The sequence below is a fragment of the Crocodylus siamensis genome, chromosome 1 (assembly GCF_052110815.1).
Source record: "Crocodylus siamensis isolate JL-2025a chromosome 1, ASM5211081v1, whole genome shotgun sequence".
NCBI classification, from domain to species: domain Eukaryota; kingdom Metazoa; phylum Chordata; order Crocodylia; family Crocodylidae; genus Crocodylus; species Crocodylus siamensis.
This window is the reverse complement of record NC_143395.1, coordinates 368,833,763-368,859,980: the sequence shown is the minus strand read 5'-3', so window position 1 is coordinate 368,859,980 and position 26,218 is coordinate 368,833,763. Positions and strand designations below refer to the sequence as shown.

Here is a 26,218-nt window from a genome sequence, read left to right as displayed (position 1 = left end):
AAAAGTCCTGTCTGAGCAGTGCTGAGCACCACCTGCTGGCTGCAGCAAGTTAAAAGTACTCCAAATTTCCAAAATTGGGATGCCTCATTTTTAAGTGGCAGTGTTGGAAAGTTTTGCCCCATTTTTAAAAAAAATTATAACTGCCATTTCTGATCTTACTGCTGCCAAACCAGCAGAAGAATCCCCCAGATAATCAGTTTCTTGTCCTGTGCCTAACATTTATGCAACATGGCTTTGCTCTTCATGCTATAAAGAGAAGTGGGCAAGAAACTCTAAAGGCATATCCAAAATACTGCCTGTTCCCCACAACAGCCCCGGGCGTAAGGAATAGTAATTTCCTTATTTTTAAGCAGGAAACAAATTTGGCGCCTCACTTCTGTCCACACCAGCGTTTTGGTCACATGCTCTCTGCTGGTGCACACTCTTAAGCAGATGTTACCTCATGGATTCTCTTCTCTACCCTTACTCTTCAAGACAGTGACAACAATTCAAGTGCCCTTTCACATCAGTGCGTATTAACTCATTTAGACCTAGCCCTGATTACCAGAAGAGGACTGTTTTAGGAACATTTCAGTTAAGTATAGTCATAATGGATTGCAGTGTCAACCCTTAAGCCCCACACCACCTTGATCTAGCCCTGAGCTGCTCTGATCTAACTTGACTGGCTCCTGCCCTCCACAGGTCTGGAAAATGTGGAAAGGTAGCAGCAATTAACGCTGCCACCACTCCCCCACCACCAAATTTTCAGAACTGTGGGAGACCTGGTGGGCTGAATGAGAAAGCTCTGTGGGCCAGATTTGGTCACTGAAAGGAATGAAATACACAATTTTGTGATTAAATAAGATCAGGCTAGAATACAAATACAGAAAAAGCCAGCAAAGTAGAATTGATGACAGCCTGAGGCACTGCTTCAGCCTTCCACCCAGGAATGAGTTAAGAGAACTGTTGATCACAGCTTGCTTCTAGTGTATGCTAGAGGCAGGTGCTTTAGAGGGTAGACCCTGCTACTGACCATTTCTTACACACTATTTAATTAATTTGAAGTCTGTAAATTTATACGAGTGAACTAAACTATCATCTCCTAAACCCTTGAACACTGCATTTGAAAAAGGTACACTGCTTGTGACAGCAACTGCTCTACAGTCCAATGAAGAATGAGCTTCTATCATCTTTCAAGTATCCCTTTCCTATAGGCTTAGATGGAGATAAAGGAGAAAAAAAACCACATTTAAATAATGGCTTAGTTTCTCTCTTTAGTGCAATTCGAGAGACCCGATAGGAGCGGTAACATCAAAGCAAACACTAAAGCATACATTAAGTAGAAATATCTAATCAGTAAAAGATGCAAATGCTAAACCAGAAAGAAACATTCAAGAAGTGTGCCAAGAGCCCGCAGCAAAATATTGTACATTAAATCCTAGGGGTTTATGTTTTAGAATTAGTTTAGCTTAATATGCTCCCTACTGAGTAACTGATTATGGCTAGCCTGGCTCATTCTTGTATTTAAAAGACTGTATTTACACCTGCTGCTAAACACTGATGGAACTAATTGTATTTCTTATCCTATTTTCAACCAACCTCAAGTAATAAAAGCATTTTGTTTTGTAACAAAGTGCTTCAATTTGCACCTTTGAAGTCTCCTTCACCAGATAATATAAAACATTATTTCTGGGTGTTAAAATTGCATCAATAAAGGAAACATCTGTCAGGAGGGAGGAAGCAGCTCAACTTGTGCATTACTTTTGAAGCTGATGACATCACTTACAATTGCACCAGCAATTAAATGGATTGTCAACTTGAATACTAATGAATTTTGGGGAAAAAGTGGTAAAAAGTTTGCTGCCCCTTCCAGTTGCCATGGTTTTACAATCCCATTTTTCACATTGTTCACAAACGGGAGGAATCTTGGTGGGAAACGGTGAAACCAATTTTTCCCAGTAGTGGCAAATATATAGAGCAAAACAGAAAATAGAACCTAATTTCCCTACCATCTCTACTTCTCTAAACTCATTCAGTTATAGTAATGAGGTGTCACCTGTAATAAGAGTAAGCAAGAAGAGTGATTTTTATGTCAGCAGTGTCCCTTTCAGGCATAATTCCACACTACAAAGAGTGACTAAATAGAACCTCACTTTTCTCAAAAAACAACCTTCTGTAGGTATTTAAGGCCATGAGTGAATGTAGACAAGGCCTTAAGCACTAAAGCATAAGTAGAGACTGCAGTTCGATGTGGCTGAAGTCCACAGGTGCAGCAAAATACAAACTGTGGCTTTGCAAAGGTTGATTTGAGTCTGGGTTTAAACACATTTTAGAGTAAAGGTAGGTCAATTTAGCTGGATCAGCTCAGTTAATGCAAATCCTGTACATCTTTGTATATAGCGTTGTTACCACTATTCTGAAGCAGGTGCAGGATAAGGTAACCCTGACTTCCTTTTTCTTCCTGCCAGAGATGCAAAGCTGATGCAGTTACAAGCATGTAACAAGACTCTATAATCTTTCTTGTGCCTCAAAAGCAGATCCAATTAGTTACATCTGTGCCAAGCTATGTACAGATGTACAGGTGACACAGGTGTCAACTAAGGCTATAATTTAATGATTTTTAATATGAATAGGAAAAAAACTGGCAAAATGTCAGCTGATTATCCAGAACTGGTAGTTTCTCTGTTTTTGGTTTTTAAATCTCATCCATTATTTTTACTTGTAAAATCATAGTATTTCTTATTTAGTCACTGAAAAATGAAAGCAGAACACTTAATAAGCGTTCTTCTCAAAAGTAATCCTAAGGGCATAAACCATTTAGCTATACATATAACAAACTCTCTGCCATACAAGCTCTCTTGGGCCACATAGCACAAAACACAGTATATCACATTGTGTGCACGGTGGCTGCATGCCTAAGAATACGAGTTTCCTTTTCAAGAGCTTCAGGTTCTAAATTACATACTTGAGAAAGCCCCTTCTACCCATTACTCTGCTTAGAGCATATAAGCAAGAACTGCTTATCTACCTCTTGTCTCTCAACATCCATATTCCAGACAACAATTCCACCATCTGCACCACAAGAGATGAGCTGTCGCGTATGATGAACATAGGAGAGAGACTGAACTTTATCACTGCAAAAGAAACAAGACAGTTAACAACAAACCTTTTACAACTAGTAGAAGGATTTTAAGATATGACCCAAGGTAAAGCAACCAGCTGGCCAATGTGCATGATCTGCAGAACAAAACATACAAAATTTAGCAGCTGTACTATTCAAGTTAGTATCTTGGAAGGTCTGTACCATATAGCATATTCCAGAGTCTGCACTGTTTTTGGAAACACCCACAACCTTGACTTGTAAGATACTGGCGTGCTGGGGTAAACAGCAGGGGAGCTGTGAGGGGCCTAATCCTTGGTGTGGCAGCACAGCCCCAGCCATTTCCCTGAGGTGCAAGTGCCAAGCAAAATGCCTTCAAATGCCATGCTCTGGCATGTATACTGGGGGGTGCCTACCCTTGGTACAGAGTTTAAGACAGGGTGCTGCTTTTAGGCAGGATTTGTATCCAGATACAGGAATTGATTTCTCCAACTGAGTAGGCTTCCTCATTTTGTTGAGAGCCATGGTGTCACTAATTTGGCAATACAGTCCACTTACACTCCGCCCCCAATCACACACACCCACCGACACACCCACAGTTAAAAAGCTCTCTACTAAAGTTTAAGTTATTTGTTTTGTTAAATTGCCACCGATGCCTGTAAATGATGCAAGGAAAACAGAGAGCTGCTTGGAAAAACAGATTTGTGGGCTGCTACCAGCAGAATTCTAATATAACCAGGAGAAGAATTTCCAGATTCATACAGAATTGATTAGATTTCCCAAAATCCTGCCAATATTTGAAGATTAAAAGCTATTTTTAGAAAAAATAGGACTATTTTTCCTTTCATTATTCTTTGTTCAGTACCAAAACCATGCTCAACTTACACAAAGCAGACCCTTCCCCAGACAATCCATTATCTAGGAGACAGACATCAAACATCAAGACACAGGAGAAACAATTATTGTATTTACTTTAATCCATAACAAAGTTTTTTACCCCATTTGCCATTGGTGGTGGAAGGAGGAAGAAATAGTTTCATTTGGATTTGGGTAATGCCCTAGAGCAGGCAGCTGCTTTAGCTCTGGCCCAGGTCCAGAGCTGCTGCCGCTATTGCTGCTGCCTGTCCGGGTCCAGTCTGAGGCATGTGGCAGGCAGGGACAGGAACAGTAGTGGGGGCAGCCCAAAACATGTGCACCATGTAAAAAAAACAAAACAAAACAAAAAACCCCCCACATGTCAGACCAGCTCCCTGTACTGGGGGGGTTGCCACCATCTGGCCAGGGCCATCATGTGCTCCATGCCGCAAGCCAAAGCTGCCACGTAGGTTAAAGTGGTGGCTGGGATGGGGAGGTAGTCACCGGAGGGACACAAGGTGTGGGGGTCAGGCTGCCTGCCCCTGCACTACAGACCTGGAGGGGATGAACTGAAGATGTCCCTTCAAACAATCAGATTCTACACATGAAAAAAACATTTATAAAATTTTACATCTATAAAATCTAATTGGGGGGGAGGTGGTGGGAGATAGGGGGCAGTAGTCTTAAATTCAAAGTCACCTTGGATTTGGGTAAATACAGTACTTGTGGTCTGAGTTGCCACTGAAGAAGTGGGTCAGAGAGAGGGGTGGTGGTTTGACACACTGGGATTAAAGATCTTCCCGTCATACTTTCAGGCTCTGGCACACTCATCTATTGAGAAGGGTTTTAATATTAGCCCATTAATCTGCATATGATGGCTCCTCCATGCAGCAATGCTGTTAGGAGGCAAATCTTCCATCTCGTACTATGTCACACTAGTATACTGAGAACTTGCCAACCCCAATGGCAGCACATGATGGAAAAGCCACCACCCCACAATGGTTCTGTTTCAGTGCATCTTACAGACCAGTCATACCACAGATAAAGAACACAGATTTGCAAACAGATGATCCAATGCTACAACAGTAAGCCAACGCAGGTCTACGTTTGCAAGCTTTGTAAAGATCTGAAAGTTTCAGTGTGGTGGGGTCTTGGCAGATGCGGCATGCAGCAGAGCAGAACCCCAAAATCCAGGCATCCCAAACAAAGAAACTGCCTTTGAAGAGTGAGTAAACACAGGTACAGGCTCAGGTAGTGAACACAGCTACAGGTTCTCAAATTCTGAAGAACATGTGCATATCAAGGTAATCTTAAAAGTTTTTCAGACAAAGTCAAGTTGTCATGTCCCCACTTCATACCCCACCCCAGTTTAGTCCTACTGGCTCTGGCTTTCCCCTTTCATATATTCCCCTTTATAACAGCTATAACAGCAGAACCCACTTTTAACTTCTTCATAGGAACCACAGGACAAACAGTATGCCTTTGAATAAAATACATTACAGACACAGGCAGACATTTTTTCAAAAAATGGCATACATCTAAAGTTAAAGCAGTAAGAACTGTCTATGTGCATCACTGAGGTTGTGTCCCTGTAAATGTATATTTATTTGAAATTTCTTATACTTGAGAGTGAGAAAGTTGAGTGCATTTTAAACATAAAAGCATCTTATATCTAAAGGAGTATGGCAATTGCCCGGTAATCCTAGTCTTGCCCCTAGAGGGCAAGCATAAGGAGCCTGGTATCAAGACCAGAAAACAGAATTGATCAAGGGGAAAACTACATCATTCAGTGTAGTTAATTCTAGTGACACAAGATGCAGTGAACAAGACATGCATCTCCAAAACACAGAGGTAAGAGTATACCCCTTGGCTTCATTTCCACAAATATGATGGTTGCCTTTTTCTCCCTCACAAACACAGACATACTTGTGTCCTTGTAGTTCAATGGCTGTTCCTTTCCTTCCTCCTATATCCCACATAATGATGGAATGATCTGAGCTGCCCGAGAATAGAATTCGTTGTACTGGGTCCCAACAGAGAGCAGTGATACCACCTAAAAACAGGAGACATGTAGAAACCAGTCATTTTATTACCGCTGAAGGCAATGGGAAAGGAAAAAAAAAATAGAGCCAAAAATGTGAGTCTCAAAATTTAGAAAGGACATGATTTGTTCAGACATCTAAACAGGCTGTTCTGTGCAACCAGAACAGTGTACTCCCAATAGAAAAGCTTCTGGCACACAAACAGCAGCCCTGGAAAGCCAAGAAAATCAGATTCCAATGTTAATGCTGATTTTCTGTAGGTGTAGAGCTCAGCCATAGCTTATGCACACTGAGCCCAAGAACGGTAAGCAAACCCTGGATTAAGATGCCTCTATATAAGTAGCCAGGAAGCTGTAATGGGGGTGACCCATGTCCACCCCCTGGAACCAGAGCTTGCAAAGTGAAGCTGTTGGGGAAAAGTGGGAGGCAGTGCCTTCAGAGCATCTCAGCATGAGGACTGAACATTTCTGCCTCAAATCCAGCAAGTCAATGGGTGTTGAAGTGCAGGTTCCCCTCTCCATCTAAAACAAAGCAGCCTGCCTGGCCTAAACTGGAGCTGTAAGCAAATAGGGACAGCTGTTCAGGCCAGGGAAGTGCTGAAGACAGAACAACCCATCAACCTCTCCCCTCTCTGCAGGCATTGTATACTGTATAGTGGTGGCTCATATCTCACAGGGTCATTATTGTGGCACAACCCCAAATCACCAAAGCAATACATGCACTGTACTGAAGCCTTTAATTTCATATGTGCTTGTTGGCACAAGCTAGAAACACAGTAAAGCATTTCCCATTCTGAGCAGTACAAGTGATTGTGGGTGGAGCTACAGATAAAAAAAATGACTTGTGTGCCCATGTGTTAACAGGATTGGGTCCTTACCCAGTTAGTGTATTCCTCAATTAGGGCTTCGAGTGTTGCAGGTCTTTTTGATAGCGTATTTTAATTAACACCTATTAGGTATACAGTGTACAGGGGCGGGCAATTATTTTGGGTGGAGGGCCACTTACCCAGTTTTGGCAGGCTGTTGAGGGCCACATGGGTAGCCCTGCCCCATGACAACTGCCCCACCCCTTGAGAGATACCCTGCCCCCTGGTCACCATCTTGGGACCAATGTCCCAGGGCCAGTACCGGTGGAGCACAGAGCAGGCCACAGGCTAGCAAGGGTCTGTGGAGCCAGGCTGGGCTGCACAAGCAGGGAGTGGGGACCTGGTCCGGTTCCATAGAGCCCCTGCCAGCTGGGATGCTGGGCTCCTGCCACCCTGCTCTTTGCCCCACCGTCATTGGCCCCGGGACACTGGTGCGGGCCCCGTGCTCCCGCTGGCTCACTATGCACTCACACCCAGTGCCCCCCAGCCCTGCAGTACAAGCAGGGGGCAACGCTCAGCCCCAGCCCCCTGCTCACCAGCAGGGAAGAAGCTGGTGCTGAGCATGGGGAAAAGCAGCCCCTCGCCCACCCCATGGACAGGGCTCCCTGCTGCAACTGCTCACACCCCATGCGGGGCTGTCTGGAGCAAGCACAAGCAGCCTCATGTGGGCTGCAGGTGGGTGCAGCGCAGGGCGCTGGCCATGGGGTAGGCAAGGGACCACTTCTCCCCATGCTCAGCATCAGCTTGTAATGTGCCCTACTGCCAGCCTGGCAGTGGGGCTGGGTTAGAAGGTGGTGCTGAGTGTGGGGGTGAGAAAGCACCCCCTTCCCCACCCCATGGCTGATGCCCCACGCTGCAGTCTCTTGCAGCCTGCCTGGGGCTGCCTGTGCCTGCTCCAGACAGCCTTGTGTGGACTGCAAGCGCCTGCAGAGAGGAGCACTGGGCGTGGAACAGGTGAGGGGCTGCTTCCTCCCTGCACTCAGCTTTTCCCTGGGCTCCTTTCCTGCGGGGAGGAAGCAGCCCCTCACTTGCCCCATGCCCAGTGCTTCGCGCTGCAGGTGCTCACAGCCCACACAGGGCTGTCTGGAGCAGGCACAGGCAGCCCCATGCGGGTTGCAAGCAGCTGCAGCGTGAGGCACCGGGCATGGGCAGGGAGGGACTGCTTCCCCCCTCCCCCACTTACCTGAGCTTCCCCCGCTGCCCGGCAGCCATGTGCTCCCAGCCCAGAAACTGTGGCTGGGGCTTCTGGCTGGGGGGCAAGGCCAGGGGGCCCCGCTGTTGTGGGAGCCCGCCAGGCTTCCCCTGGGTCCTACTGCCCTTGGTTCCTGCATTTTTGAGAGGAACCAAGGGCAGAGAAATATTAATTTTCTACATTTTAGGGGCCCCATGGGCTGTATTTTGTCCACCCTGGTATACAGCATTTTCAGTCTGACCTCTCTTCTGCTTATACCACTCTTTGCCTTGCTTATGATTTACACTGGTCTATTTTTCCCTCCAAACCAAGCATTAGTTGAAAGCGTTGCAGCAGCTCATATGAGCATCACACTACAGTGATGCTGAGCAAACACCAAGAAACAGAGAGGATCATTTCATAGCAAACCTTACCTGTATGTCCCCTGAATGTTGTAACAAGGCTGCAGGACTGTGGCTCTAATTTGAGAATGGTTACTTGCCCAGAGTGATCACCAACAAACACATGCCGTGTCTCGACATCAAATCTGAAGGCCAAACATTGAGGAAAAGTTTTGCAATATCCAGGAAGGTGTTCTGTATTTTGGGGTTGTTATAGAAGAGTACGCTGCATTTTTATGAACAATTACATAGTAGTCCCTAAATGTTTAAATACAAAATTACTGTATTAAGCTTGAATAACACAAGTTGTAATTACATGTATAAACCTCCCTCCGCCCCTGCTAGCTAGGTGCTCTCCCAACATTAGTGATGGAATAATGCCCAGAAGAAAGACGACTTCATGCCATCTGTGGCAGTTGCTGTTTTGTTAAAGCTGTTTGGGCCCATATTTAGGGAAACATTAGCCTGAACAGGTGCATCCTGTCAGGTGCTCTAACCAAAGTGCATTTGGACTTGTTCCAGCCAAATTAAGGGAATAATTCATTTTGACAGGTCCCAACCCCTGTAAATGTTAGCGTTTTCTCATTTCAGCAGATTGTTAGCGTTGATAGCTTTCACTGTGCCTGTGTCTTCTGTTTAGAACCATGCACAAGGAAACGTTAGAGAAAATCTGGATTTAACAAGATAAGGGAGTTATTAGCTCTACCAAGATCCTTGCTATCTTTGTGTATATTAATCTCAACCAGGGTCACCCTTTGACATAATATAGGGATCCTATCAGAAGTGGCTTTCCAAGTTGTCTACTTTTGCCAAGAGTGCCTGGACTCCCAGGGACTAGCAGCCAAGAGACAGGCAAGACATTTACTTGAAAATCAGCATCATTTACTAGTCCTGATGCAATTCCACTTTCACCGTGTACCTGTATACACTTCTCATTTTGCCTGGCCAAACACTGAAGACAGGCTGGCTTATTTGACCTGTGTGGACAGAAGGGGAGTTAATTTTGTCCTGTGGGTCTCATCTAGCAATATACTGCAGTGTTTGTCCTGCAGGCTCTCTAGAAGCACTTTGACATACTGTTCACACTACTGATACATATCAGCTGCTATCTTGGTCTCTGCCCTTTCAAAAATACCAGGTTTCTGGGGCTCTTTTTGATTGGTGATAAACTGAGTGAATGTTTCTTGTATTTTGGGCAACTGGGATTAAATTTAAAAAAATAAAAGGGATAGAGCAGGAGTGCTCAGCCTTTGGCCTGTAAACCAAATACCGCAAAACCCCTTCCCTCATGTGGCTGGATTGGGAATGGATTGCTCCTCCCCCCTGGTAGGGTAGCTTGTTATGTTTAATGCTTTGAAGTTGCATCTGCTTATAGTATTGTTTATATTTAGCCTTATTTAATCATTGCTTAAGTTTTGTCCTTATTAACTTTTTTATTATTATTATCTGGCTTTGAGTTGTTTTTGTAGAGCTCATAGGTGCTCATTATAATAGATCTTTTTATTTTTATCACTATGAGAAGTTCTTTTAACATAACATAGCAATGGATTGTTACCAGCTCCAATTAACTGAACTTGGCACTAAGAGTTGAATCAGAGGGATAAAAGTATTGGATATATTAATGAAAAGTGATAAGGTAGACCAATGGACAATTTCCAGTGTCTTCCTTTGGGCAAAGGCCAAATTAGGAGGTGCACTCATGATGGGTCTGTTAGACAAAGGAATATGCTGACGGGATAAAAGATGGACAGTATGGTGACTTCAGAGAGACCAATCTGAAAAGCAAAGAGTCAAAGGAGTGAAGCTGAAGAAAAGCATAAAGAAGGGGGAGCAAGAAAGTTAGTCGCTGTCATAAATCCAGCCTTTAACACCTGTCTCGACCGTCCCAGCCCACACCATGCCCTTTGCTTCCAGGAACTGGAGTGGCAGTCTTTTCTGTTGAGAAAGTAACATCTGGGATTGGGTGAGATTATTGTACTGAATGTTTCTCCCTCTATGAATACAGAAACTGCTAAGATAATACTTGTTGTGCTAATAAAGTTAGACTTTGATTTTAGGACACTGAGTTGTTTGCATTCGTATTCCATGTTCCATTTAAGGGTTCATATGCTTTAATGATCCCCAAGCACTATCTGGTGGACAGAGGTGCTAACACCCCTCCATGGAGTCAAAATGGGACCCACTGCCCCTGCCCCTGCCCTGGGCACTGGATGAGGACCACCAGCCAGATTCAGCCTATGGTCAGATTAGACACCATGCATCCAGCCCACTGGGCAAAAAGGTTGAACATCACTGGACTAGAGTGACCTTTAGGAATCAAGTGGCCTTAGCTAGTCCATATTCCAAATGCATATTGGCCTGTCCCATAGTGGAAGGTTCATTCTCATGACTTGATATCAAAGTAATTTAACTTAACCATATATGCACAATGTATACTGGCCTGATTGTGACCTTGGTTTGCTCCTGTCCATCCAACATGCTAGATGTTGAAACAAAAACCTCACCAGTATCTCAAACTAAATAGCCTTAAAAAAAAACAAACCCCAAAAACCCAGATGTTCTAAAGAAAGAGGAAAAAGATGACATTGCATAAAAAAGGATACTGAAGGCCACAAGCACCTGCACTGGTACGGTACCCTCCCAGTCGCTGCCCGCTCTCCGAGCAATGCCATGTGAACTGCTTGTCTTGCCCTGTGCTTAGCACCCACTCCATCTCCAGGACAAACAGAATCATCATAACTCTACTCTGGTGTGCTAAAAATGAGATGGACAAACATTATATTGAAGTCTGAAACAAAAGTGCAAACATTCAGCCCTTCCCAACAAATCAGTCTTGCAAATCTTTACTGACACCCAAAATGCTTATTCATACAAGAAATTGAAGGCAATGGGACTACTCTAAGTCGCTACACAAGCCAGTAGGGGCCCTGCATGCCCTATGGTTTGTATGGCGACTGCAAAGTACGAACTTAAGGTAGCAATTACTCCCTTCAGCCTTACCAGCACTTTCCAGGAAGTCTATCAAGACTAAGGCTTTATTGTTTAAACCTGTTTTAAGGAGGCTTGCATAATAGTGATACAGACAGTTTGTGTCATTTGGCCACTCTTGCCTGTGCTACCAGTGGTGATACTCACCAAAAAAAAGTCATAGTGCACACAGTCTTAAGTTTAAGAAGTTGTTGCATTACACATGAGAACTTTTTTGTTTTTAGAATAAAGAGTGCTACATGAGATCAGAAACAGAAAATCATCAAAACTTATCAGTTAAAAGGACCCAGAGCTCAAGCTTGTATTAATCATGCACCATATTTTAGCCCATTAATTATAAACCTTATACTAAGGCTGACTTCTTAAATAAAATAAATTAGCTTGAAAGAACTTACAGAATTGTACCCAGCTGCAACAAAGCAGCAAGTGCCATAGTCCTTAATACAGAGCCTAGTGGTTATTACAGTACTGGGATTTTGAGACATGTCACACTATACAGGCTTCTTGCATTTGTCTATGTGAAAGCTGACACACTGGAAAGAGTTCAAGCATTTCTGACAGTGTTATCCCACCTGCAATATTCAAGAGCAAAATTACTCAATTTTGATTTTAGCCAAAAAGGCAGAGATTCTTCCCCTCTCTTCTTCTATCTCATGCTATGTAGCCACCCTTGTCCAAGTCTTTTTAATTTCCTTCTACCCCTTCAACTTTGTAAATTCCCTTCTTAACATTCACTAATAAAAGTTAAATCTGTTCTTATCAGCAGGGATCCTGGTTCTCTCTGATTAATACAAAAACCCCATAATTTTCAGATGAAAAAGTAACCCCAAATCCACATTTTTCCATGATTTAAATGAAACACCACTATATGTATAGCTATATGTGTGTATATCTGTATGTGTTTCATTTTAATTACTGAAAAATGTGGGTTTTGGGTTATACTTTTTAAATCTGAAAATTGGGGATTTTTTTTTTTTTTTTAAATCACAGAAAACCAGGATCCCTGCTTATCGGTTTGGATACAGAGCCTTGAAACTCCTTCAGTGAGTACAGGGGTATCATTGGAGCCCAAAACACAACAGAGACAGGACAGGAGGCCTACAGGTGAGATGCCTGGTGAACACAGGACATTTCCTACTTCCGCTTTCCTACTATTGACATTGAGCTGGTGCACAATCAGTTAGAAAAGTTAGACATTTATAAGTCAGCAATGCTGGATGAACTTCATCCAAAAGTGCTCAAGTCGCCGTCTGAAGTCATTGCGGGACCTCTGGCAAAACTCTTCCAAAGCTCATGGTGCTCGGGGGAGGTCCCTGAAGACTGGAAGAGGGTCAATGTTATGTCTGTGCTCAGGAAGGGGAGGAGAAAGGACCTGGACAACTATAAGCCAGTTAGCCTAACTTCTATCCCAGGGAAAGTCCTGGAAAAATTAATCAAGGAATCCATGTGCGATACACTTGCAGAAGGTAGGATTCTGAATGACAGCCAGCATGGCTTAGTCACAGGTAGGTCCAGTCTTACCAAACTCATCTCCTTTTACGACCATGTAACTCACCACCTGAACAAGAGAGCGGAGGTTGACATTGTATACCTAGACCTCCAGAAGACCTTTGTTCTGGTAACCCATGATGTTCTCACAGGAAAATTTGAGGATTGCAGACTTAACTGCTCAACATTTAGGTGGGTAGAAAGCTGGCTGCAGGGTAGGACCCAGAGAGTTCTAATGAACAGATATGCATCACCCTGGTGAGAAGTGGCCAGTGGTGTCCCTCAGGGGTCAGTGCTTGGTCCAGTGCTTTTCAACATCGTTATCAATGATTTGGATGCGAGGGTGAAGAACTCACTGGTCAAGGTTGTGGATGACACCAAGTTATGGGGGTACGTGGTTATGCTTGAAAATAGGCTGCAGATACAGGTGGACCTAGACAGGCTGGCAAGTTGGGCAGATTGGAACTAGATGAAGTTCAACATTGTGAAGTGTAAAGTGATCCATATGGGGATGAACAATCCCCAACATACTTACAGGCTCAGTAGCACCAAACTGACTAGCACCACAACTGAAAAGTACCTAGCGGTAATAACAGACCATAGTATGAACATGAGCTGTCAGGGTGATGCTGTAGCCAGCAAGGCAAACAATACTCTAGCATGCATTAACCAATGAATCTCATGTAAAACCAAGGAAGTGATTCCTCCGCTTTACTCAGCATTGGTGAGAGTGCAGCTGGAGTACTGCATCCAGTTCTAGCCACCACACTTCAACAAGGATGTGGAAAAGCTTAAGAGAGTCCAGAGAAGAGCCACCCATATGATTAGAGACTGGCAAGGCAAGCCATATGAGGAAAGGCTGAGGGCCTTGGGTCTCTTCAGCCTAAAAGAGAGAAGGCTAAGAATGGACTTGGTAGCAGCTTACTGCTATATCAGGGGAATACATCAAGGGCTCTAAACAACTCTTCACCAGGGCACCCTTGGGGAAAACCAAGAGCAATGGCCACAAGCTCCTAGAAGACTGTTTCAGGCTTACCACTAAGAAAAATTTCAGTCAGGGTGTCCAGATTGCGGAATAAGCTCACTCCAGGAGGTGGTGTAGTCACCTATCCTGGAAATCTTCGAGAGGAGACCGGACAGTCACCTTGCTGGGGTCACCTGACCCCAGATGTCTTTCCTACCTAGTGCAATGATCTTGCAAGGTCCCTTCTAGCCCCTTACAATCTAGGAATTTATTTGCACCCAGAAAAGTTACTGATGGGGAGAAGATTTCTTAGTTCAGATCATACAGGACCTGATGAAGGTAAACCTTACAAATTTGCATTAACTAATTTGCATGCTGGGTGGGGCAGAGTAGGAACTGGGCTTCAGGAATTCAAAGAACAGATCAGATTTCTGGTATCAGCTTCAGATGGCTGAGGGAAATCCTCAACTGCATGTTTTTCAGTTTGCCAGAGGAGATGCAAGGAAAGAGAGACTGATTACAATCCAGATGTACTCTGGTCAAATAAAAGTAAAGGACATAAGCTTTCGGCTTAAAAGACACTGTGAGAAAGTAGAAAGTGGAGGAAGTTCAAGACATGTTGGGTGTGTGGGCTGGAGCTTGGAAGGCCAAGGGCAATGCTGAAACACGTACCTAGGAATCCAGGTAAGTTATAGCACATCCCCCCAATGATCTCCTTGAGCCCCCACAGAGGCTATATCTTCTACCATGAGCAGCCTAAGCTCTGCCACAAGTGTGGTGAGAGCAGGGGCATTTGGTGTCAAAATGCCCAAATAAAATTTGTGCCATTTGCAAAGAAAAAGATCACGAAAGCAAGGAGGGTAAGAGGACTGACTCTGTAATCTGTGTGGGAAAAAGGGGCGTGTCTTTAAAGACTGTCCCAACTCCTTCACAAGCAACTAAAAAAAAAACGAAGAAGCAGAGGCCACAGACACCACCCCCTTAAAAAAGGGGGCAGAAAAGCACATGAAAGGGGAGAAAAAAGGAGGTGACCCTCCTGGAAAGCAGAACCTGACTTCCTCCCAGGAGAGTAAGTGCACCCTAAAGCAGATAGTTGGAGGAACTTGCAAGAACTGATAGGAGGGTTAAGAGGGAAAGGAAGGAGCTTGATCCCCAAAAAGAGAACCTGGTGAGAACCCCAGATGTTGGAGAAAACTCCAGGTCAGAAATGGAAACCCAGGAGGGAGAGGAGAAACCCCCAGGGAACCCAAACCCAGACCAGGGCTGCTGAGAAACTCCAAAGCACAAGAGAGGCCTTGTGAAAAAATATTTCATGTGTGGGAGACACCGCTCAAATCTGAGGAAAACTGTCATCACATCTTATCATCTAAATAATGCCCACGCCAACCAAAGACTCACCATCATTTACTAAGGAGAAGAGGTTAAGCTTGAGAAGTTCCCAAAATACCTTGGTAAACCTCTCAATTGGAGCCTCACCTTTTGTGAGCATCTAAAGAATGTTGCTAAAACAACGAAAGCACGAGTTCACTTTGTCCATAAACTGGCTGGAACGACATAGGGGAGCAAATGTAACCATGCTTCGAACACTATCACTTGTTTTCTCTGCAGAAAATATTGCTCCCCAGTCTGGAACAAAAGCATGTACACAAAGGTTGCTGATACACAGTTAAATGCAGCCATGCAGATTATATCAGGAATGCTAAAAAGTATGCCATTGCCATGGCTTCCAGTCCTAGCAACCACTGATGCTGTAATACCGCATGTGTGAGGGAATACCATAGGGCCCATCAGTAACCCAAACCTCCCAATCAACAAAGACATCACTATGCCACCACTGGATAGGCTCAAGTCTAGAAAACCATTCTGGAAATATGGCAAGAAGCTCTATGATAACAAGAGGACTGAAGAACAAACAATGGAGGGAAGCCTGGGCAAATACCAACTTCCCACAGAAATACATTGTCGGCAACCTTACAATTCCCGAGCCAGGATTTGACCTACCAAGAAAGATTTTATCCCCTCTGAATCGCATCCAGACACTTCAGGAAAAAATGCAGACACCTACTCTATAAATAGAAAAATCAGTCTGGGGTGCAATTGTGGTGTGATTTTTCAGACTGGTGCAAGATAGTGTGAACATCGCCTAATTAGATCTTGTAATGGCGATCAAAAATCAATCCATGCAGCTACCCCTGAAGCAGTTGAATGGTTATCAAAAAGTTAGATATTAATTTATGAATGTTCCTGCGTGGTATCTCATTCCATTCTCATAAATAAATTAAGAGGCTGTGACTTGGATGTTTACACAGTCTGGTGAATGGCAAATTGGCTGGGGGGGGGGGGGTCGCAACCAGCGAGTGGTAGTAGACAGATCGGTATCAACCTGGAAGGATGTGGGTAGTGGGGTCCTGCAGGGCTCGGTCCTTGGACCCATACTCTTCATCAGTGACTTGGATGCAGGCGTGAAGTACGCTTTGTAGATGATACTAAATTGTGTCAAGTACACACTCTGGAGGGTAAGGAATGATTGCAGGCAGACCTGGACAGGTTGGAAAAGTGGGCAGCGCATAATAGCATGCAGTACAACAAGGACAAATGCAGAGTGCTGCCCCCAGGGTGTAAAAATATCCAGCACACCTATTGGCTGGGAAGTGACCCTCTCAGCAGCACAGAAGTGGAAAGGGATCTCAGAGTCCCAGTGGACTCCAAGATGCACATGAGTCTGCCATGTGGTACCTAAACCACAAATTGTAGAGCCTGAGCCAGCAGGCAGCTTAGGATTGGGACTCCAGATCGTTCTTCTGGAGCTCCAAATGGGAGAAGGTTGCAAGGACTATGCTGTACAAGACCAAACAGACAAGGAGCCAAGGTATGCCAGAAATTGCTAGGAAGACAGGATCCACCTGACAGATGGAAGAGGATCTTTGCAAACAGACTCACTAACCTAGTGAAGACGGCTTTAAACCAGGTTTGCCAGGGGATGGAGAACAAAGCCCTGAGATAAGTGGGGAAGTGGGAGACCTGGAGGAAGCAGAAGCAGAAGAGGGCAGCAGGGGAGGCCTCATTTTTCATGAGTCACCTCAGGTGCCTGTACATGAATGCATGGAGCCTGGGGAACAAGCAGGAAGAATTGGAAGTCCTCACACAAATCAAGGCACTATGATGTGATTGGAATACAGAGACTTGGTGGGACAGCTCGCATGACTGAAGCAGTCATAGGTGGGTACAAACTGTTCAGGAAGGACAGGCAGGGGAGAAAGGAGAAGGAGTTGCATTGTATGTAAAAATAGCAGTAATCACAGGCCCTGGTTCTCATGGGGGACTTCAATCACATCTGCTGGGAGGGCAATACAGCAGGGTGCAGGCAATCCAGGAAGTTTTTGGAGAGCACTGGAGACAACTTCCTGGTGCAAATGTTGGAGACACCAACTAGAAGCCGTGCTCTTCTCGACTTACTGCTCACAAAAACGGGGAAGAATTGGTGGAGGATGTACAAGTGTATGGTAAGTTGGGCAGTAGTGAGCACGAGATGACTGAATTCAGGATCCTGACTTCAGAAAAGCAGACTGACTCCTTCAGGGAACTGATAGGCAGGATCCCCTGGAAGGCCAGTCTGAGGAGAAAAGGAGTCCACAAGAGCTAGCTGTATTTTAAAGAAACCTTACTGAGGGTGCAAGAACAAACAATCGCAATGTGCAGGAAGACTAGCAAATGTGGCAAGAGACCAGCTTGGCTTAACAGAGAACTCTTTGGTGAGCCACAAAAGACGAAGTTTACAAGAAGTGGAAGCTTAGACAAACAACTTGGAGGAGTATAAAAATATTGCTCAACCAAGCAAAAATGAAGAAGTCAGGAAAGCCAAAGTGTTATTGGAGTTGCAGCTAGCAAGGGATGTGAAGGGTAACAAGAAGGGTTTCTACAAGTATGTTAGTAACAAGAGGAAGGTCAGGGAAAGTGTGGGTCTCTTATTGAATAGGGGAGGCAACCTACTGACAGATTATGAGGAAAAGGCTAAAGTGCTCAGTGCCTTTTTTACCTCAGTCTTCATAGACAACGTCAGGTCCCAGACTACTGCACTGGGCAGCACAGTTTGGGGGAGAAGACGAGTAGTCCTCAGTGGTGAAAGAACAAGTTAAGGACTATTTAGAAGAGCTGGACATGTACAGATCTGGGGGACTGGATGTAATGCATACAAGGGTGCTGAGGGAGTTAGCTGATGTGATTGCAGAGCTGCAGGTCATTATCTCTGAAAACTAGTGGTGAGGTGATGACCCAGATGATTGGAAGAGGGCAAATATTTTGCCCATCTTTAAGAAAGGGAAGGAGGAGGATTCATGGAACTATACACCAGTGAGCCTCACATCTCAGTCCCCACAAAAAAATCATGCAGCAGGTCCTCAAAGAATCCATTTCTAAGCACTTGGAGGAGGAGAAGGTGATTAGGAACAGTCAGGGTGGATTCACCAAGGGCAAGTCATGCCTGACCAACCTGATTGCCATCTATTGGCTCTGTGGATGCAGGGAAAGCAGTAGACAGAATATACCTTGACTTTAGCAAGGGTTTTGATACCATCTCCCACAGCACTCTTGCAAGCAAGCTGAAGAATTATGGGTTGGATGAATGGACTGTAAGGTGGATAGAAAGGAAGCTAGATTGTCAGGCTCAATGGGTAGTAATCAATGGCTTAATGTCTAGCTGGCAGCCAGCATCAAGTGAAATGCCCCAAGGGTCTGTTGTGGGGCTGGTTTTCTTCAATATCTTCATTAACTATTGGGAAGACGGGATGGATTGCACCCTCACCAAGTTTGCAGATGACACTAAGTTGGGTGGGGGGGGCAGAGGGGGACGACGGTGTCGTAAATACACGGGAGGGGTGGCTAGGAGATTCAGAGGAACCTAGACAAATTCAAGAATTGGGCCAAAGGAAATCTCATAGGGTTCAACAAGGACAAGCTTGACCAGAATCCAAAACGGTTGGCTTTGTAAAATACTTTGCAGGGCACCTGCTGCAAGTGGGGGGTGTACATGCTGCCCAAATTGCACCCATAGACCTTGGAGCAACTAGGGTTCTATAGGGTCTTGGATAACTTCCAGAAGTACAGGCTGCATGAGAATCCAGTGAGCCTGAATAACTACTGTAAAATGCAAGAGGTGGTTAGGGCAAGGGACAGACTGTTGCCTGTGGACACACTACCTGGTGACAGCTGCCAGGCTGTATGGGAATGTACTTTTTGTTACAAGGACCTGTAGAAGAAACAAAGAGACTTGAACTGGCAGGTAGCATGCAGGTGCCAAGACACAGAAATGGGCAGAGAAACCCATCAAACACCTTGGACAAACCTGTGGGTGGAAGTAGGAAATATTTTATCAGCTCTGGAACTGCTCATACAGCAAGGAAGTGTGGAGGACAGTATTCATACTCCCCATGATGGTGAAAGAGGTCAGGACCCTGATCAGAGAGTCAGTGCTGTTTGGACACCTAACTAAGCAGCAAAGGGCCCCAACTTTCAGTTTCATAGTTGGTAGGGTCAGAAGGGACCTGAGCAGATCATCAAGTCCGACCCCCTGCCATGGCAGGAAGAGTACTGAGGTTAAACAACCCCAGCAAGGTGCTCATCCAACCTCCTCTTAAAGACCCCCAGGGTAGGAGCCAGCACCACTTCACTTGGAAGTTGGTTCCAGATCCTAGCTGCCCTGACAGTGAAGTAGCGCCTCCTGATCTCTAGCCTGAATCTACCCTCTGCCAGCTTGTGACCATTATTTCTCGTCACTCCTGGCAGTGCTTGGGGGAACAGGGACTCCCCCAATGCCTGCTGGTCCCCTCTGACTAGTTTGTTAAATGGCCACTAGATCCCCCCTTCAGCCTTCTCTTGTGGAGGCTGAACAGGTTCAGGTGCCTTAGCTTCTTCTCATACGGCTTGCCCTGCTGTCCCCTGATCATGCAAGTGGCCCTCCTCTGGACCCTCTCATTGCTGTCCATATCCCTCCTGAAGTGCAGTGCCCAGAACTGGATGCAATAATCCAACCGTGGCCCGAGCAGTGTCAAATAGAAGGGGAGGATAACCTTCTTGGACCTGCTTGAGATGCATCTGAGGATGCATGACAAGGTAGTTTGCCTTCCTGACCGCTTCCCCACACTGTCAGCCCATGTTCATTTTGGCATCAATAATGATTCCAAGATCCTTTTCTGCCTCTGTGCTGATGAGAAGGGAGTTCCCCAGCGTGTAGGTATGCTGCTGGTTCTTCCTCCCCAGGTACAGTACCTTGCACTTGTCAGTGTTGAAACCCATCCTGTTCTCATCTGCCCACCCCTGTAACCTGTCTAGGTCCGACTGCAGCCTATTCCTCCCTTCTAGTGTGCCCACTTCTCCCCACATCTTAATGTTGTCTGCAAATTTGAACAGGGTGCTTTTTACCCCCTCGTCCACTTTAACCAATTCATCTGCTGCTTTAGGAATGCCCTGTGGAAGACCTGGAACCTGCTTATGTACAGACACAAACTTCCCAGTTGAGGACTGCGTCAATATGGGAGTAAGTGAGCTGAAGGTGTACTACAGGAAGATGAAAGAAGATGTGGAGAAGATGGCAGAGGATGCATGGAAAAGGAAAAGACTGGCACAGATTATTGAAAAACTAGATCCCAAAGAAGATGCACATCAACGATGAGGAAGAGGACAATAATAGTGGCCAAGAGGGGGTGAGCAACAAGGATGACTAGAAGGAAGAGGACAATGAAGATTATGTAGATTTTTTTTATACTCATACACACGGCCTCCCAAAATAGTTTGTACTACATATAAGATGGTGCTAAAGTGCTACTTAGAAGTGCATATATATGGCAAGGGTGGGCAATTATTTTGGGTGGGCAATTATTTAGGGCCGCTTACAGAGTTTAGGCAAGCTGTTGAGGGCCGCATGGGTAGCCCTGACCCTTGGTCACCATCTTGTGATCACAGGTCCTGCCCCCTAACCCCTGATCTTTGCCATCAAAAGTCCCTCCCCTTGCCCATGGAAATACTCCTTTCAGCTAGGGGTTTTGCCATCTTAGAACCGAAAAAATACCAAAAACCAGAATACCATATTTTAAAAATCAAATGTCTACAACATTCATTAATTTGATTTCCAAAAATATTTTTGTTGCGATTTACCTGCATTTGTGTAGCGTACATAGAGATGATTCCACAATAGCTTAAAATGAAGTCTTACTGTTGTATATTGTGAGGGGAAGGTGGGAGGAATGGAGGGGTGGGGTATAGGTTAGTAGGGGGCTGTTGGTGTGTGGATATGTGGGGTGTGGATGCATATGGGGTTTGTGGGGGGAGCTGTGTGTGTGGGGGAAGGGTGGTTGAGGTGTGTGAGGGGGTGTAGGGGCCTGCATGTATGGCAGTGCAAGGGTAGGGCATGTGTATGGTGGGGTTTGCGTGTGGGACTTGCCCTATAAATACGCTCACTCTCCCCCTCCCTCCCTCCCTCATTGTGCATGCATGCACGCTCTCCCCCTCCAGCTCCTGGCTCCACGGTACATGCTCTCACAGTCTGCTGATGCAGCTCAGGGCCATGTGGGGCTAGAGCAGCCAGCAGCGTGCAGGGAAGCAGTGAAAGCTGCAGCAGGTAGAGGTTTCTGGTTGGGGGAGGGTTGGGGCCTGGGGGCAGGGCAGGGCTGATTTTGCTACTGAGTCCTGCTGGCTCCCCCAGAGTCCTAATGCCCCTGGCTCCTGTCATCCTTGACAGGCAGCTAGGAGCAGATAAATATACATTTTCTAAATTACGTAGGGGCTCTGCAGGCTGGACAGAATGGCCTGGCAGGCTGGATCTGGCCCATGGGCTGTATTTTGCTCGTTCCTGATTTATGGAGTACCTGTATGAAAACACAAGAGGTCTATGGGCCAACGAGAGGCAACATGTTGCTCGACCTGGTACTGGCAACTGGGGATGACCTAATCAGCGACCTAAGTATTGATAGGAAGCTGGGTGACGGCAACCATGAGCTGATCACCTTCACCATTTACTGTAAAGCTGGCAAGTCAGTCAGCAATACAGAAGTCCTTGACTTTAGGAAAGCTGACTATGACAAGCTCAGAAGGCTTGTTGGTGAGGCCCTAAGGGACCACAACCCCAAAGGGAGGGGAGTTCAGGAACAGTGGCTGTGACTGGACTCCAACTAGCTACAAGTATCAATAAAAAGTCCTTTTTTAGATGTGGGGAGCCAGAAAAAAACCAAGAGCAACACTGGACCCCTGAAAAACCAGATGGGACAACTGATGACCAACACCCAGGAAAAAGCCAACCTATTAAATGGGTACTTTGCATCGGTCTTTCATCAGTCCCACGGGATGCTCCTGCCCATTACGGGACAGGGAGTCCTGGGTGAGGGAGAGTCCCTGCCCTCCATCAACGTTGACCTCTTGAAGGAACACCTTGAGAGGCTGGACACCTTCAAGTCAGCTGGCCCTGACAATCTACACCCTAGGGTACTCAAGGAGCTGGCAAGCATCTTAACCCAGTCTCTGGCATGGATCTTTGAAAACTCCTGGCGCTCTGGTGAAGTGCCTGAAGATTGGAAGAAGGCCAGTGTGGTGCCTATGTTCAAGAAAGGGAGGAAAGTGGATCTGGCTAACTACAAACCCATCAGCCTGACCTCTACCCTGGGCAAGGTCTTAGAAGAGATTATTAAAAAGAGGCCATTCTTAACAGACTGGCTGACGGCAACTTCCTGAGGGATAGCCAGCATGGTTTTTTTGTGGGTAGGTCTTGCTTGAGCAATCTCATTTCCTTTTATGACCAGGTGACCATAAAAGGGACAAGGGAGAAGAGATTGATGCCATATCCTTTGACTTCAAAAAAAACCTTCGATCTGGTATTGCATGAACACCTCTTGGTAAAACTAGCCAACTGTGGCCTCAGGTCCACCATGATCCAGTGGCTGGAGAATTGGCTCCATGGTAGGACCCAGAGGGTAGTGGTTGACGGAAGTAAAACATCATGTTGCCCTGTAACCAGTGGGGTCCCCCAAGGCTCTGTCCTTGGACCTATATTGTTCAACATCTTCATTAATGATGTGAACATTGGAGTCAGAAGTGGACTGGCCAAGTTCGCTGATGATGTCCAACTCTGGGGTAAAGCACCCACACCTGAGGACAGGAAGGCGATCCAGGCTGACCTTGATCAGCTCAGGAAGTGGGCAGACGAGAACCTGATGGCATTTAACTTTGAAAAATGTAAGGTTCTCCACCTTGGGAGGAAAAACCTGCAGCATCCTTATAGGCTCGGCAGTGCTACGCTGGTTAGCACTACAGATGAAAGGGACTTGGGGATCATGATTGACCACAAGATGAACACGCGCCTTCAATGTGATGCTGTGGCTAGTAAAGCGAGCAAAATGCCGGCTTGCATTCATAGATGCTTCTCAAGCAAATCCCAGGATGTCATTTTACTCGGCCTTGGTGAGGCTGCAGCTGGAGTACTGCGTCAAGTTTGGGCTCCACAATTCAAAAAGGATGTGGAGAAGCTTGAGAGAGTCCAGAGGAGAGCCACGCGCATGATCAGAGGTCAGGAAAACAGACCTTATGACGAGAGGCTGAGAGCTATGGGGCTCTTTAGCCTGGAAAAGCGCAGGCTCAGGGGCGATCTGATGGCCACCTATAAGTTTATCAGGGGTGTTTACCAGGATCTGGGGGTTCACCAGGATCTGAGGGAACAATTGTTCACTAGAGGGCTCCAAGGGATGAAGAGGTTGAATGGTCATAAACTCCTGCAAGACCGTTTCAGGCTGGACATAAGGAAGAATTTCTTCACTGTCCGAGCCCCCAAGGTCTGGAATAGTCTGCCACCGGAGGTAGTTCAAGCACCTACATCGAACACCTTCAGGAGAAATTTGGATGCTTATCTTGCTGGGATCCTATGACCCCAGCTGACTTCCTGCCCTTTGGGCAGGGGGCTGGACTCGATGATCTTCCGAGGTCCCTTCCAGCCCTAATGTCTATGAAATCTATGAACTTGATATGGTATCATAAAAAAGGTAGCATATATCAATTCTGGATAAGCCAAGTGCATGGGTGCAATATGTACATTGCTATAGCCACGTTTAATTTCAAGGTTATTGTTTTCAAATTTGCTCCTTACTTCTACGTGCTTAGGCAAAATGGGGTTAGACCATAAGGAGAGGGGGAAGAGGCTGCCTGGAGAAAATGTTAGAGGGAAGCAGAGAGCAAAAGGGGCTACCTGACCTCCCCAGATTTAAATTTTCCTACTGTAGGAGTTGGAGGGAGACAAAAAATCAAGGGAAAACTCTAATAGTTAGATCCTATACCTGGAAAAGGATAAAAAAATTATAATTTTTCCTCCAATATAATTATTGGGGGATCATCTTATAATCAGGACCATCTTCTACTTGATTAAACACAGTATCTATCTTCTCAGTTTTCTCTTCTCTAAAGCAAGTCATCCCAAATCCTTTAATATTTCCATACGTGCCATGTCTTCCTGACCACCATCTTAAATGCTGCTCCCCACTGGAATCCTTCCAGTTACCCACAACTTCCTTAAGGTGTGGTACCCAACACTTAACCCAGTACTCCAAGTGAGACCTCAGTGCTGAACACAGTGGAAGACTTATAGCCTGTGACTTGCATGATGCTCCTGTTAATACATCCCATTGCATCACTGCCCTTTCCTCCACTGCCTCAGTGCTACTATATTTGTGACTCACCCACACACTATCATAACCCTCAGACCTTTTTCTGCAATACCAAGGCCTAGCCAGTCATTCTCCATTTTGGGATCTCCAAGCGTCCATCTTGTAACCATGAAAGTGGAACTGGTACTATCCACAATCCACTGAGGGTTTTTTTTTACTTTTTTTAAACTAAGACTTCCTGCACTTGAAGAATTCAGGAACTAAATGGCTCAGAGGTGCTTATCTTCATCTGTCATTTCAGTAAGAGAAAATGGCTGACCACTGCAAGTGGTGGGAAGGAAGTGAGAGCATATTGTTCATGTTAGTTTTATTATATCATACTGCAGAACTATAGGAAATGGAGCACCAACTCAGCAACAGATGGAAATCCGATTACATTCCTGCATAAGTCATTACTCTTGTGAGATGTTAAGTAGAAGGACAAGGAAAACTTCAGCTCAATCTTCATCTCTCCACTCCAATGAACCTCTTCCAGGCTTTGGTCCTGGAGCTACTAAGGAGTGCATGTAAGCTTGCTTTTCCAAAATGCTCCACTGCAGGCAAAGCAGGCAACTACAGTATATTAGTGTAGCTTGTTCAAATGGGTCAGAACCATGGCAGAAAAATAAAATCACAAGCTACAGATTTCTAAATCGAACTGATCTGCGATCTAATTTCAGATATGCAAATATATTTCATCTTTTGATTCTATTTTGGCAGAAGACTTGTTATTTTAAAACCTGGGGTTGTTTAAAGCAAAGAAAAATAATCTTATCTGACAAAGTTAGGCAAAGATCTAAAAAGACTTCTAAAAAGCAAAGAGTATTTAATCTACATTCTTAAAAGATCAAGAGACAGCTTTAGGGTCAGTTTATTAGATACTCTTGAAGTCTCAAAGAAATTCTTGAAGGGTAAATTATTTTCTTTTGAACTTTTCAAAGCACAGAACATGGAAATAATTCTCATTCGTCTTTTGAACTCTAATCAGAAACACAGTATGTCCCCTGTAATATGGCATTATCTGTAGGTCAGAAGAACAGAGACCAGAATAAAGAACACAGCATAAGTGCACTATCAAATGATGACTATGTCATGTATTGTTGTAATATACCTCTGTGGTCAAACAAACAGTTGCAACGACACGTAGGTCTCTTAAAATAGTACGCTAGTTGACAATTGAAGGAATTACAGAAAGGTATGGACTTGTATTTCTTGATTGTGGAATAAGATCCTTACTCTGAGATGCAACAGAATCATTTTAGAATTTTCTTTTAAGACTAATAGTGGAGAAGAAACACTGCTCTCTTAGCTTCATTAGATATCATAAACAGTCCAGTAGCTCAGAAAACCCCGTTTTTCTTTTTTGACATTTCTGATGCACAAGTCAGTTTGTTTAAAAAAAACAAACAAACCCTTATAAACTCTCAGTCTATACTATATTAGTGACTCAATACCAGAACCAAGGATTTTCATTAAGTAAAATCAATGAGGACAGAAAAGGACAGTGTCTCCCTTTAGAAGGTGTAAGAGACTGATAATATTATAAACAAATATGACAGTAAATCTAAAGCTTTCTACTAATGCATACAAATTACATTTCTTACCTTGGTAACTTTTTACTGGACTCATCTTGTTGTAATCTTCTGATAAAATGAATTCCTATTAAAAAAAAAAAAAAGAGAGAGAGAG

The 26,218-nt window shown here is 44.9% G+C and overlaps 1 protein-coding gene across 6 annotated transcripts in view; it reads right to left on the bottom strand.

Annotated features, from left to right (window-relative positions):
- Positions 1-26,218, bottom strand: part of WDFY2 (WD repeat and FYVE domain containing 2) — a 117,177-nt gene that overhangs the window by 21,184 nt on the left and 69,775 nt on the right. For all 6 annotated transcript variants that reach the window (XR_016439058.1, XR_016439056.1, XR_016439052.1 and 3 more), the window contains 5 exons: positions 26,134-26,188; positions 11,017-11,167; positions 8,447-8,559; positions 5,861-5,987; positions 3,008-3,113 (listed from right to left, as the gene is read on the bottom strand). Coding sequence is in view for 3 of the 6 variants with exons in the window: in XM_090026676.1 (XP_089882802.1) it covers positions 3,008-3,113; positions 5,861-5,987; positions 8,447-8,559; positions 11,017-11,167; positions 26,134-26,188 (552 nt within the window). In the remaining 3 variants the exon portion in view is untranslated. The remainder of the gene's footprint in view (positions 1-3,007; positions 3,114-5,860; positions 5,988-8,446; positions 8,560-11,016; positions 11,168-26,133; positions 26,189-26,218) is intronic.